Source organism: Colletotrichum siamense (assembly GCF_013390195.1).
Source record: "Colletotrichum siamense strain Cg363 chromosome Unknown KSG_Cg363_contig09, whole genome shotgun sequence".
Taxonomy (NCBI): Eukaryota; Fungi; Ascomycota; class Sordariomycetes; order Glomerellales; family Glomerellaceae; genus Colletotrichum; species Colletotrichum siamense.
Window position 1 is genome coordinate 118,561 of NW_023501022.1, and position 13,557 is coordinate 132,117.

Genomic DNA, 13,557 nt, shown 5'->3' on the forward strand with positions numbered 1-13,557 from the left:
GTTCCCAATCTAACAGTGATCCCTGAGGTAGCTACGAGAAGCTGCAAAGACGACAGCAGTTGATCGCCGTGTTCGATGTTGACGTTTTAGCACAGTTCATGCAGATTCGCCTTTTCAAATGAAGTAAGTCTTTTCACCTACGAAATTCCGTAGTTCCTTCTTTTGTCGTTCTGGCCGATTAGGACCTTCCGAGTTATGTCGGTTACACCTCGATTACAGCAAGTCCTTCCCTCACCTCTTTCCTTGGAGAAAACCTCCTCGAGAGGGTATAAATTTCAGGCTTCTAGCCATCTGTCCCCTGGTTTCTTTTGTCCTCGTTCAACACACAAATATTCGTCACAATCGACCTTGTCAATACCTCAAAGGTCTCCAACATTTCTTCAGTTTCCACATTGCTTTGAAACACACACAAATCAACTTGATTTGACCTCAAATCGCAGAAACAAAACAACGCCATATTTGAACTGAACTTCGGACTTGCCTGTTCTACGTCGCTCTTGCCTTGCAACACCAAACACACAAAGTCTTCAGACACTTCTTTCGAAATCTGAGCCTTGTCTTCAAGTCGAGTCGCTCTTACCTTCCGACACAATCAATTATGGAGTTCATCCCGGCTCAAGACCTCATTGTAGCGCGATATGCAACTAAAGTCACACGAATCGAGGACTTCGCCGATCAAGATGTTAGAGGCTGGCTGACAATCAACCGTTCAGCACGAGATGGCAACATGAAGCGAACCCCATGGGCCCTTCGTATTCTTCCGGACTATGTCGAAGAGATCAACAGCAACTTCCCACAAGCTCTGATTGCCATGGATAACAGTCGAAATGTCGGCTGCCTCAACGGTATCGCTCTGCTCAACTCAAGGATCAAAATCACAACTCTTGGCGGTCTCGACCGTCCCCGCGAACTGTACCGAGCTATCCACAGCGGCCAGCCTGGCGATGGGATAAAATCGAGGCTGGGCCGTGAGAGCGACGCGGTTTTCTTCCATCATCATCTTCGACGACACTTGAGGTGGCAGAGTCGCGAGGCAAGTCCCTTTCTTTCAGCGACTAATGACCTTAGGAAGGCTGTCCGAATTGCTGCAATTTACGTTGCGAAGGGCTTTGACGATGTCCGAATCATCAGGTTCAACACCCAAGGACCTGGTTGGGATCACAATTTGAATCGAATGTGGAACCCCCGCAAGCTGGCCAGAATGTTGAGCCCGCGTGACGACAAGAAATACTTGGATAACGAGGTGCTCATTGAGCACTCCATCCCGAAGGATAGCATTCTTGAGACATACAGATGGCAAGAGCACAAGGCGCACCTGGACCCAAGCAGCCGGACTGAGGCACGCGCAAAAGCAGTCCAATTGAGAAGAGACAAAATCAAGGTGGATCGCCAAGAAAAGGCCCAGAAGCTTGGTGAGGACAACAGCAAGAAAGCTGCGGAGGAGAAACAGACGAAGGGGAAGGCCGAAGCTCAAGACAAAATGAAACCACAGCATGATGCGGAAGAATCTGCGAAGAAGCGAAAAGCCAAGGACGATGAGGGCGAGGAATCTACACCCGTTGCGACGAGACTCAAGCGGTTTAAGATTGGTCAGAAGATGACGGCAAACTCAAGCCGTTAAAGTGCATCGGAAAGTCGCAGCCATGATGAAGGGAGGAATGGAAGGCGGCGGTGCCACTGTTGGATCAATTACGGTTTTTCTTCTTTCCTATGTCTGCCTTCTTTGCGCCGTCTGGGGTGCTTCGTTCCAGGTGAAAGGGGCGCGAAATTCCAGCAGCACCTGGCATAGTCACTAGCATAATGCGATATAATAGCGCCAATTTCTATCATCATTCGTCTTGAACATGTTGTGCCACTGAATCCGACTTCATACAATGTTCGCGAAAGGCGGGTAACCATTTCGGCTAAATATTTCTCAGGAACACAATGAGAAAACATGGAGGCATGTGTAGACCTATGCGGTCTCGTAAAAGTTTCACCTCTGGTGGAATTGTAGACACATGTCACCTTACGCGCGCATACATACGCGTGTTCAGTAATGCGCAAGTCTCAAGTAGATTCGTTAAGAGCTCGCATCAGGGTCTCGCTTAAACTCAAATAGGCATATTGTCTTGGTAACTGACTCGAGTTAGGTCTGAGACGCCTGATCTTGTCCATGAAATCTATTGAGACCCTTGCACGGCTGCTTAGAAAGTCTATTTAGTGGCTATGAGACGAACTGGAAGTCTGGAACCCATCAACGAGTCAGGTTGTTTGAGATGCCTTACGAAGTAGCAGCAGTTATAAAATGTCTCCAGTGCCTCGACTTGATCGACATAGACTTTTGTCTCGAGCACTATTGGCACAGTCGTCTCATCTTGGTCACTCACTCGTTCATCCGATACACCGTCTCAGAAATGCAGCTGTCCACCCTCTTTTCAATCGTTCTCCCTCTGGCCCTGGCTTCCCAGGCAGCTGCCCAGAAGTCTTTCTGCAGAGCTGCTGTCGATAGCAGTGTGAGTAGCACTACCCTTCCGCATTCCGTCCATCTATCTGACACGCTGTAGGGCGATTTTAGCGGATGCACGAGTATTAGGGGCGTCTGCACAACTGCTTGCCCGCGCGAAGTACGTTCCTCCAAACGCGCGGTCCTTGCCTGCGATCCAGTGGAGTAAGGAAACGAAACCTGGCTAACCAGCATTCTCCCCAATAGTGCGGTGCTGCATTCAAGTTGCAGAGCGTCAACGTCGGCGAAGGTGCTTGTGCTTGCTTCTGTACCAAGTAAATGGCGCACTGAGTTATTGTTCTGTTTAAATCCTGTCATCGGACATAGCGTGGCATCTGTTATACAGTATTGGTTTTGTTATATCACCGCTCAAAAACCATCATTTGGCGTGTTCCATCAAAGTTTCTCTCTGCTTCCCGCGAAAGCTTTTACCTCAGGGCTGCTGAAAGTGGCTAGCATCTTCTCCTAAACCATTGGCGTTGCGACGGCTTGATTGGGGTCAGATCGGTCTTCCGGTGGAATCTATCAGTATGCGGTCACACTCTTCGTTCAATGTTTGATAGATGCTTTAATGGCGATTCGTCAGCCAAGTGTGGTCTGCAGCGATGGTACGGCGCCCGTCGTATCATGCATCGCTCTCCTTCAATGAAGTATTCCTTCCATACCTTATTTAAGCAAACAATCAACCACTCGTCTGTGACCTGTGTTCAGGCGTTTTGAGCGCCAGATTGTGCTTGCCGATTCCTTCAGCAGATATGACTCTGCGTGTGTGGGCTGGACCTGGCGCCACAAATAGAGAAGATGTCATGACAAAATCCGGAATTTAGTTGTTTCGATAATCCTCTAATAGGCTTGCCAAACCTTAGTAGGTTGCAGAGCAGAGATTTGGAGAAAAGAATAAATGTGAAACTGGACAGGTTTCTCTTGAAACCTCGCAGATGAGGGAACTTAAGAGAAAGGAGCATGATCCCAGTCTTGCCCACCTAGTTGATGGGAGGTTGAGGTTCCCTTAGATTCCTGACAAGCCCAAGGGAAAAGTATGATTGGCCTGTTGTTGCCAGTTAGTGATATAGCAACCAACCACCTTCCCAAGTACGGTATGTTGTAAAGGGCTTGGGGCAATGGCCGAAGTCGATAATGCATCACGCACGGTGTATGAGGTGTGAATCATCAACCAACTCAAGCATTCAGATCAAGCGGCGTACTCAGTGGCTTCACACATCTCTACTTCCAAAAAGGTCATCATGCTCAGCAGATTATCGCCGCACCCGGAACAGATTGCCAGGTCTTGCGGGATAGTATAGACAGGGGAACTCTCCAGCAAGGCCATCATCGGTGATGTGGTAGTGTCACAAAATAAAGCGAGTGGTATTTTCTTCCGATCTCATGAACTGCCTGTGTGGTTGCTTGGGAACTTTCACCAATCCAGATGCGCGCAAGATATGCTCGAGGGGGCCGAGATCATGACCTTCAGGCGGACTGCGGCAACGATCTCTTCGGTGCGCTCCATTTCTGTCTCGTAGTCAATTGCTGCGATCTGGGCTTTGGCATCTTCAACAGCAGCAGGACCATACGCTTCCAACAATGTCGGGAGAAAGTCGTTCAGTACTTTTTGCTGCTTCTTTCGGACTTTGTCCCAGATGGCTCGCAGCGAGTTTCTCAGTTCTTCGTACTTTGCCTTGCGCTCCGACGTCGTCATAAGACCATATCGCGAGATGAGAAGACTTCCGGTGAAGTTCTGGAGGGCACGACTGTACAGGTGATCCCAACTTTGTCTATGGAATTCAAGGATTATGGCTACAGCTGTTGCAGAGGTTAGTGCGGTGGCCTAGTAAGAGCAAGGGTAGACTTGCCCACTTGAGGAGATTTCGTCGCTGCCTCGATGTCCTCCGAGGTGAAATGAGGAGGGAAAGTGGTGGAAGGCATTGTGATCGGTGTGCTCCTTCACAGCTCAATTGAATGTGCAAAACGTCAAGTAGCGCAGGCTGTCGGGTCGGGGACAGCACAAACGGAGACTTGCGGACTTATCATGCTAGACCAGAGTCGGTGTGTGGGCTGAAGTGAGAGGGGCAGTGGCTTGGATTTTACCGTCAGCATCGGTAGAAATATTTGACGTAAAAAGTACTAACTTGAAGCGAAGTAATGACGATACTTGAATCCGGGGTGAAAGTTTGACTTCGTACGGATTGTTACGCGTTGAAAGTATTCTGGGGTTGAACTGATTCGACGGGAACTGAGACAAGCTGTCGGGAATGAGCGCCTCAATGTGTAGCAGCATTCAAGGGAAGGATTTTTCGCTTCAATTCCTTGTGACTTCTTTTTTTGAATCAGATATGGGGACAGTAGATGCGATTGAAACCGGTGAAGTGCGTTACCTTGGTTGACGAGGCCGAAACTTCCTGTGAGAAATCAGACGCGCTTTTGGGCTTCGGTACGGCGATGTGTCGATGCTTCGATGTAACTAGGAAGCTTCCGTGAAAGTTTCCAGGTGTTGGAGAGCTTATCGTTCATAGTCTTTAGGTCAGGCTCGTGGTCAAAATTGACTGAAAGTCTGGCTATGTGGTGAGGGAACTCGGCAGAGCAAAAGTGAGATCGAGCGCAATTTGTGGTGGCAACAATCCGCTTGAACGAATAAGGCAGACGTACGCTCAAAACTTACGATCTTGGCGTCTTCATCAAGCTCTGAGTCGCAAATGATGATTTTCTCGATGGCGAGAGCGCCAGGCTGAGAGGTTGGGTTGAGCTTACGTGGCTCGGGCGGGTATATTCTAGAGAGCGTTGCCTCTTCGCTTGAAGTGGTTTTTAGATGATTGTATTCTCTGGGAAAGAAGAGATCTCAACTTGTTTCCCAATCATTGGCCTGCTGTGTGGTTGGGCGGTAGCATTCCATGAAGAGGGTCGCCAGCTTGACTGGAGTGCCCAGGCGGAGTCTATGATCCACCACCAATCTGCGAAACCAAGCCTCCGGAGGTTCGCTAGTCCCAAGTGTAGTGAAACATTTCCTGCACTACTCACATTTCACTTAGTCATAAAGGTAAGCTCAATGCTGAAAGATTTTACCTTAACACGCTCAGGTGCAAACAAGCAAGTGCGCACAAACAAAGGAGCAAATGAGTAGGATATGGTAGAAAGCATCTAATCACGCACTTCTCCTTTAATTTCATGCAGCATAAAGCCATGCAGACATAACACACATTCAATCGTCATGTCTGCCAGTGTAGGTATGTGCAATTGATAAGCTGCTAACATGGTATGCCTGGGGATAGACGGGGTAAAAGACCTGCCTCCTTAAGACCAAGACGCTGGGAAGCACAAGTTTCTTCCATATTTTTCAATCCTGTCATCAGAATAACTACTCACTTGGTTTTACTGTTACATAAAACACTGCTCAGGTTGCCCGTCAACCTGGTGGCCCTTTTCTCTGAGTGGCGATTGGAAATAAACTACCGATAATTTCACTGTTCCAAGCTGAAAGTACTTGAATACAGCTTCTTTCGAGCCAAGTCCACGTCGAGATCCCTTGGTGATTCCGCGCAATTCTGAAATGCCCAAGTTTGCGTGGCGCCAGAAATTCGACGAGAACGGCCTCATATGACAAAGTTCGTGTAAAGAATCATATATTAGGATTTGTTTTCATGACGAGAATCGTTCGGATGAAAAACATCGTACGGACCTATCTAAGGCGTTTGTTCCGAATCCCGTCCGAAATAGCCATTCATATGGGCAATACTGCATCCTTCGCACAGCACCAAACTCCTCACGTCCCATTTGCGACGCCCAACACCTCTGCAAAAGTTCATCACTAAGTTGCAAAGTTTTCTTTGGTCTTCGTGATGTTTTTGATGTAGTTGTGATTCCGGTTCGTGCACGTTCTCGAGTACAAATCTTATGACGAAGTCTACCCAGTTGCTCGGAAAGGGGCTCGAGGTGCTGCGCTGCACTATTTGAAGTACGCACACCGGACAGTCTCCGAGATCATCGATAGTATCGTGTTTGGCTTCCTCGATCCTATCGCATTCAAAGTCAGAGAAATCGTCAGCGTAGCTTTCATAGCAGGTGTCGTACTCTCTTGCATGCATTTTGTCGATGGGATCTCGCCGTCTCTGAGCATTTCGACAAGGAAACATAGTTTCCGGACGCTTTTGGTTGTTGGTCTCAGTCATTAAATCGCCTGATGAATATGTCGCGATTATGAACTGGGGGGTCAGATAGAGGCCATGCGCGGTATGCCCTGACCCTAGCTAATCAGTTCCAATTCGGGGCTTTTGTGCCCACGTTTTCAACCCGTAAGTTTTATCTTGAATGGCAGTTCAGCCATTGAGTGTGTGGTTATTGACTTTTATCATCAAGGTGATGCCGCGCCCGGCGGCGAAAGTCAATACGGTCTCTTCGGCGGAGACCTGCTTGGTCGGAAGTCTCAGTTGATCTTTCAGAAAGATCAAGGTATGGATACTTTAAGTCACCTCAAACGCATTGGCAAAGGTGTCGCCGTTCGGTGGCGTGCCACTTGAAAACCTTTGCGCAGTTTTGGGGAACGTATGAGGACCTGGATGGTCGACGGCGTTGTCACCGGGTTGGCTAATTAATCGGCACAGACTGGACATGCTCAGCCTGAAGATTTAGACTAATCTTTCCCGGTATCGATGAGTTTCCAGAGATGAGTTCTTTAGATGAAAATTCTGTATCCAGTATGGAAGCTTGCTTCACAAACAGAGGGCTTCCCAATGCGCTGTTTGTGCAGGTGTTTACATATATTCTGTAGAGTTTTGGTAAGGTAGTTAGCTGAGCCAAACTGACGTCCACGGTCACGGAATGCATTGAGAAAGCTTCATGGAACAGCTGGCGCAGGATCATGGTACGCGTCTCTCGAGTTTCTCCACAATCGTGGGCAACCTCCGATGGCCCCGAAAGTAGCCCAACGGCTCGCACGTTGTTTACCCCGGCATGCTCCCGAAGGACCAAGACCTGCAAGTTGACCGAGATTCCCTTTACCGTTCACAATTGCATTTTTGCCCGAGTTCTCAGAGCCGCCCGGCGATGTCCGAAAAGCCGAATGGGACGTCATGACTCGGTGTTGACTCTTGGCCAATCGGGTTCCTTGCTGCGACTGAGTCGTAGAGCCGGGGTATGGAGAACACAGATACTGATCAGCGGAAGCTTGGCGCTAAAATACACTTATGCTTAAGTTTATTCCGAGTTGACTGACTTGTGACTCCCTTCCCAAGCTTGATACGAAACCTACGTAGATAACAAAGTCGAAAATGTCTCTGAGAGTCACGATATAGGGAAACCAGAGGTGGTTCGAAGCCAAGAAGATATCTCCAGGCTCTGTCCCAAATTAACACCCACCCATGCCGTGGGAGATTACGGAGCGTGGATATCCATCGGCCATACTCCGAATCTGGACAATTTCGGTCCTCTTTGGGCTACAGCGGAGATCCGGCACGCTACCCGCGAGCCTCAATTGGTAGAACCAAGAAGCTTCTCCGAGGGCCTTAAGCCTCACAAGTGGAGGAGGCTGCGTGGTGGCCCACTGCGGACCGGATCATGTTCCGCTTGACAAAGAGATTGGTGAGTTGGAACTTGGAAGGAAGGTAGGGCGTGAAAAAGCGATCATGGGCGATCCGTTTATAACACCACGAGAGTCCCGCGGTAAGCCGTGTATATGTATCATGTTGTCTCTTTGGAACCAACCTCAGTCTGTCGCAGCTTTCTTCAATTGCCCGAGCGGCGTCCATTCTCTTCTACGATTCCATTCTTCCTGACCACTGTCACTCTTTTTCCGAATCGACGAGCAGGCAGCCTGTCGCAGGTTTACACTACTTTCTCTCATCCCATCATCATGCTTATGCACGCACTCGTCGCCACTCTTGGCATGACTGTTGCCGTCTCCGCCGCACCCCCTCAACTTCGCTCTCTTGCAGCCGACGACGTCGTCATTCTCCGTACCGATGGAACCTCTCAGATCATGAAGGCTGCCGAATTCGACGCCCTCGATGCGGCGACCGTCGCTCCTGCACCTATCGACTCTTACAACCAAACTAGCGTCCCCGGTATCTCTCGTCGCGGCTGCGAGGAGAGCACCGAGGTCCAGGTCCTCTCCGACGAAGAGTTCGTCGATTGGGACGTGGCCATTTCCCCCGTTGTTGCTTCGAAAGGCAACTCAGTGGGAGTCTCAGTCACACAGGGATACAAGCTCGCCAACCGCCTCACAGTCAAACACGAAATCAAGTTCGGCGGCAAGAAGATCATCAGTGTTTCCCTGAACAAGAACTTGGATATGACCTGGACTACCACGCAGAAGACTTCTCTCAGTTTCAGCGTGCCCGACGGACAGTACGGTGTCGTTGTCAGCCAGCCCTACGTCCGCCGTGTTCAGGGCAATCTGCTGAGTGGCTGCACTGATAGCCCCACCGTTGACCCCTTTACGGTCGACACATATGAGAGTCAGGCATATGACGATCTGGCTTGGGTCAAGGGCATCATTCGTCTCTGCAGCAGCGACACTTACCCAATTCCTTACTGCATTGGTGAGGGTCATCACGAGTAAAGGCAAACATGGCTTGCGGCATGCGGGCGGAAGGCATCCTCAATCGGGAGCCAGACTAAAGCACAAGACCGTATACAACCCTTTCAAGACATCGTCCTTCAATTTTCAATGTAGATACCCAAGTCATAGAATAATTGCAGATAATTTCTGGATGATGAAGTTTAGTTGATCTAGGTGGCTAATCTACTGCGAGGCAGAATCTCTTGAGCAGCACCTATCTATCCATACTCAACTTATGACCAACTACTTTATGACCAACTATTATGTCAAGAAGCCATACTTTGATGGAGCCTATATTTCTAGAACTTCATAATCTCAAAACTACAGGCAAATCTTTTGCAATCTTTTTGGTCATTCCGAGGCTATGACTGAGGCAAAGAAGCACGTGTCAGCGAGTTTAGATCACACGACAGATGATCACAGAGTAAACGTGAGGTTGTCGTTCGAGAGCATACAGATGACAATCACATGATTACAACTTTACCCTTGAAAGACTAGTTCTGCTGAGTCCATGATGACAGGCGGCTTTCAAAGTGTGGGCAGAATGAATTTTCGGGATTGACACAGAGTACTCGCGTGAAAATCGGGGGCTCTCGTCCAACGCCGCAGGGCTACAGAACCGACAATCCGGGCCTGGCCACTTTCCATGGCCTCGTACCAGTGGGAACGAATCAGCGGTAAGTTATGCCCCCTGTCTCAGCCCAAGTCTCGCGAGATCCGTAAGCACAGGGTACCTACATGAGCAGTTTCCGTTAAACGTTGGGACTAAGATCATCTACCCCAGCGGATCACTCAATGCCAAGTCAGACGAAAATTGCCTTCCCCGCAGACCCAATCGGATGGCTGAGCTGTTATGCAAGGTCAGCGCTGAGCCGGACATCATTTCCACGGAAGGAAGCTGGGAGAATTTGTGTATGCATGTCTATCTTTATCGGCGGATTGTTGGATAATTTGTGCTTCTCCAGCACTTCTTTCATCTTCACTGCCCCCTTCTCTCATGTTCAAAGTCGTTGTTTTCGTGTGTAGGAATTGTCCAATATGCAGCTGGCGACCCTGCTATCCCTCTCCGCCCTCATCGGGTGCACTATCAGCGACAACGTTTTAGTGAAGCACTCGACTCCCAGTGCAGTCGGACGAGAATGCAAATGCGTCGGTCAACCTTGAACTTTCCAACTGTCGCGTCCTTGACCTCGAACCACTTGGTGGTCGCCACAGACTGACATTGCAGTAGGTTCCTGGAGATGAATGCTGGCCGGCCGAGTCTTTGTGGAAAGAATTTGACACTGCTCTCGGCGGCAAACTCGTCAAGACCCAGCCCATCGCACAATCTTGCTACGATGGCCCGATCAAGGACCTGGAAGCGTGCGCACACGTAGCCGAGATGTGGTCGGATCAGGATTTTCAGACATCAAATCCCATTGGCCGGCCGTATCCGTACAACATTACTTGTGCGCCGGTAGATTATGCTGCGGGTCAAGTTCCAACAAACTGTTCTCTCGGCCCATTGCCAACATATGCAGTAAATGCAACAACTCGGGATCACATTTCCTCGGCCATCGGATTTGCGCGTCAGCACAACATTCGCTTGGTTGTCGCCAGCACGGGACATGACCTTCTTGGTCGATCCGATGGCTATGGCAGTCTTGAGATTTGGTTGCGACACTATCGCAACACGATCGACTTCCAAGACACTTACGTACCTGGCAGGCGCTGCTCCAAATCAGGGTGGAACGGCAGTGCGCTTCATATCGACGGCGCGTATCAATGGCGCGACGTCTACAAAGTTGCAAAGGCAAACAATGTGATTGCTGTTGGCGGAGGTGCTGTCTCTCCTGGTGCCATTGGAGGATGGCCTTCGGGCGGTGGCCATGGACCTGCGACACGCAATTACGGACTTGGGGCAGACCAGATTCTGGACGCAGAAATCATGCTTGCAGATGGACGCATTATTGTGGCTAGCCATTGTGAGAACACGGATCTCTTCCGAGCCCTCCGTGGCGGTGGCCCAGGCTATGGTATTGTTCTCGGCATGATGATCAAGGCACATCCCAATGTCGATGCCGTCACCGCTCATAAGCTCGCCATCGCGCCCCTGCAGCAGACCGCGAACAACTCTGATCTTCTCGACGCCGTGGCAGTCCTTCTTCAGTCATATCCCGACCTCAACGACGCAGGATTTGCCGGCTACGCCTTCTGGTTCCGCAACTTTCCAACTATCTTCGTTGGCAATGCCACTTCCGGCTATTCTCATGGCTTCTGGACCATTGGAAAGACAAGAGAGGAAGCTGATGCTGGTTTCGCACCTGTGCGCGAGGCTCTCGGCAAGTTCTCAGACAGGCTGTTCATTAGCGAGAGCTTCGCCTCGTATGATGACTACTGGTCCTTTTATGAGGCAGAGTCAGGGCTGTACGATCCCACCGGCGACACCTCCATTCTCACATCCCGCATGATAGATCGGTCGGCCGTCGAAGATTACACCCACGTCCGTGAGGCTGTGGAGGTTCTCAGCGGTAAGCCGGAGGAGTTTGCGTCCAATGTCGTACTTCTGGTCTCCGGTGGACAGGTATTCGAGAATGCCAAAGATGCAACCTCGGGCTTACACCCGGCATGGCGGAATTCTTCCTACGCCCTCATCACTGGTCGTGGAGTTTCGAGAACAGCAAGCAATTCTGAGCGGAAAGCTGTGCAAGACGACATCACGTACGTCAAGGGTGCGGCCGGGAAAAGGCTTGCGCCAACTACTGGAGGTTACATAAACGAAGGTGACCGGCATGACCCGGATTACATTGAAACGTTCTACGGCGCCAACTACAACCAACATCTGGCAGCGAAGAAGAAATATGATCCGTTCAACGTCTTCTACTGCCCCACTTGCGTTGGCTCAGAGGCCTTTGTAGAACTACCTGACGGGCCACTGTGTAAGAGGAAGGCTTAGAACACCTGACATCACATCGACGTAGGCTTCAGGCTTTCAATTGCAAATGTCGCAATTATTGATCATTATCGATTATTTACAGGTGCTCAATATGTTGTAAGCTCTGGCGAACCCTCCGCCCTCGGAGACGAGAACTTTGTCTCAACGAAAATCTTCTGCATGCTGTCCTCCTTGTTCTCGAACTTGTAGTAAACCTTGCCGAGGTCGTCGAGACGAATGCGATGGGACAACATCTGATAAACATCAATGTCGTCACTTTGAATCTTCTTGAGCAAGTCCTCCCAGTACAAGTGAACAGGTGCCTGTCCGTTACCGATCAAGCGGACACCACGCTCCATCAGTGAACCGATGTTGAAATGGTTGGTGTACCCAACGTAGACGCCGGTGATACCGCATCGACCAAAGTTGCGCACACCCTCAATCATCTCGTTGACAATCTCACTCGTATCGGTCTCGGCGCCCAAGGCAATCTCGATGGTATGGAGCCAGCCCTTGGGGTATTCTCCAGCCGCGCACTCAAGCGCAACGTCCGGGCCTCTTCCACCGCAAAGCTCCTTCAACTTCGATACAACAGTCTCCTTGTTGGTCACGCCGCTCGACAACTTCTTGAAGTCAACGAGCTCCAACTTGTCCGCATGTGCCGAAGGCCACTTGGACTTGATGTATGAGAGACGCGGTTCCGTGTCGATGAAGATGACTTTGGATGCACTCTCACCAAGAGCGAATGCGCCAGCCATTTGGCCGATAGGTCCTGCACCCCAGATTGCAACCTGGTCCTTGGGGTAGACTGCGGTGTCTTTGACAGCATTGTACGAGGTGGCGAGCACGTCGGACAAGTACAAGGCCTTCTCATCCGGCACATTATCGGGGATCTCGAGGAGATTCACATCTCCGATCGGAACGCGCACATACTCGGCCTGACCTCCGGCAAAGCCACCCGTAAAGTGGGAGTAGCCGAACATGCCCGCCGTCTGGGAGCCGTACATGGATTTCTCCATCGTGTTGGAGTTTGTTCTCTCGCATTGAGACGACAGCTTTTGGCTGCAATAGAAGCACTACACAGGTCAGCTCACACTCTCCGTTACACCAGATAGTTGGTTCTCGACTCACGTTTCCACATGCAATCTGGAACGACGCGACATAGCGGTGACCAATCTTGGCCTTCTTCACAGCCGATCCGACTTGGTCGACGATACCGCAGAATTCGTGGCCGAGAATGTCACCTTTGTTCATTTGCACCACGGAGCCATGCAGAAGATGAAGATCGCTACCACAGACAGTGCTGCCAGTGACTTTGAGAATGACATCCGTCTCCTCAATGATCTTGGGCTTGGGCACGTCGACTAAAGTTGTGAGCTTTGATAATCCTTTGGTGAGATCAGATGGAGGTCACTGACCTATTTCAACCTTATTCTTGCCCTGCCATACAAGCGCCTTCATTGTGTCGCTGCTGTCGCTCCCTTTTGGGTAGTTGGTCACATCCTGGGCCGTGACGGCGTCGCCCTGATGGCCGATGGCCTGTTCAGCCGCATATGCTGCTTGTGACGCCATAGCTAAAGAATGACGCAGAAGTTTTCAATGGTATAG

General features: G+C 50.2%; 6 protein-coding genes across 6 annotated transcripts; 4 read left to right on the forward strand and 2 right to left on the reverse strand.

Annotated features, from left to right (window-relative positions):
- Positions 1-598: 598 nt before the first annotated feature.
- Positions 599-1,621, forward strand: CGCS363_v012815 (uncharacterized protein; the record flags this gene model as incomplete). The annotated part of the gene is made up of 1 exon (XM_036644664.1): positions 599-1,621. One exon carries the CDS (start codon positions 599-601, stop codon positions 1,619-1,621), a length of 1,023 nt encoding a protein of 340 aa, XP_036490012.1.
- A 775-nt stretch (positions 1,622-2,396) lies between these two features.
- Positions 2,397-2,764, forward strand: CGCS363_v012816 (uncharacterized protein; the record flags this gene model as incomplete). The annotated part of the gene is made up of 3 exons (XM_036644665.1): positions 2,397-2,495; positions 2,547-2,606; positions 2,693-2,764. 3 exons carry the CDS (start codon positions 2,397-2,399, stop codon positions 2,762-2,764), a joined length of 231 nt encoding a protein of 76 aa, XP_036490009.1.
- A 1,138-nt stretch (positions 2,765-3,902) lies between these two features.
- Positions 3,903-4,411, reverse strand: CGCS363_v012817 (uncharacterized protein; the record flags this gene model as incomplete). The annotated part of the gene is made up of 2 exons (XM_036644666.1): positions 3,903-4,260; positions 4,335-4,411. The coding sequence occupies 2 exons, from the start codon at positions 4,409-4,411 to the stop codon at positions 3,903-3,905; spliced, it is 435 nt and encodes a 144-aa protein (XP_036490010.1).
- A 3,916-nt stretch (positions 4,412-8,327) lies between these two features.
- CGCS363_v012818 (uncharacterized protein) lies at positions 8,328-9,035 on the forward strand (the record flags this gene model as incomplete). The annotated part of the gene is made up of 1 exon (XM_036644667.1): positions 8,328-9,035. The coding sequence occupies one exon, from the start codon at positions 8,328-8,330 to the stop codon at positions 9,033-9,035; it is 708 nt and encodes a 235-aa protein (XP_036490017.1).
- A 1,038-nt stretch (positions 9,036-10,073) lies between these two features.
- On the forward strand, positions 10,074-11,970 carry hpm9-0 (FAD-linked oxidoreductase hmp9; the record flags this gene model as incomplete). The annotated part of the gene is made up of 2 exons (XM_036644668.1): positions 10,074-10,184; positions 10,267-11,970. 2 exons carry the CDS (start codon positions 10,074-10,076, stop codon positions 11,968-11,970), a joined length of 1,815 nt encoding a protein of 604 aa, XP_036490018.1.
- An 86-nt stretch (positions 11,971-12,056) lies between these two features.
- fdh-1 (S-(hydroxymethyl)glutathione dehydrogenase) lies at positions 12,057-13,521 on the reverse strand (the record flags this gene model as incomplete). Its single annotated transcript, XM_036644669.1, has 3 exons — positions 12,057-13,025; positions 13,081-13,313; positions 13,368-13,521. 3 exons carry the CDS (start codon positions 13,519-13,521, stop codon positions 12,057-12,059), a joined length of 1,356 nt encoding a protein of 451 aa, XP_036489179.1.
- Between the last annotated feature and the right edge of the window lie 36 nt (positions 13,522-13,557).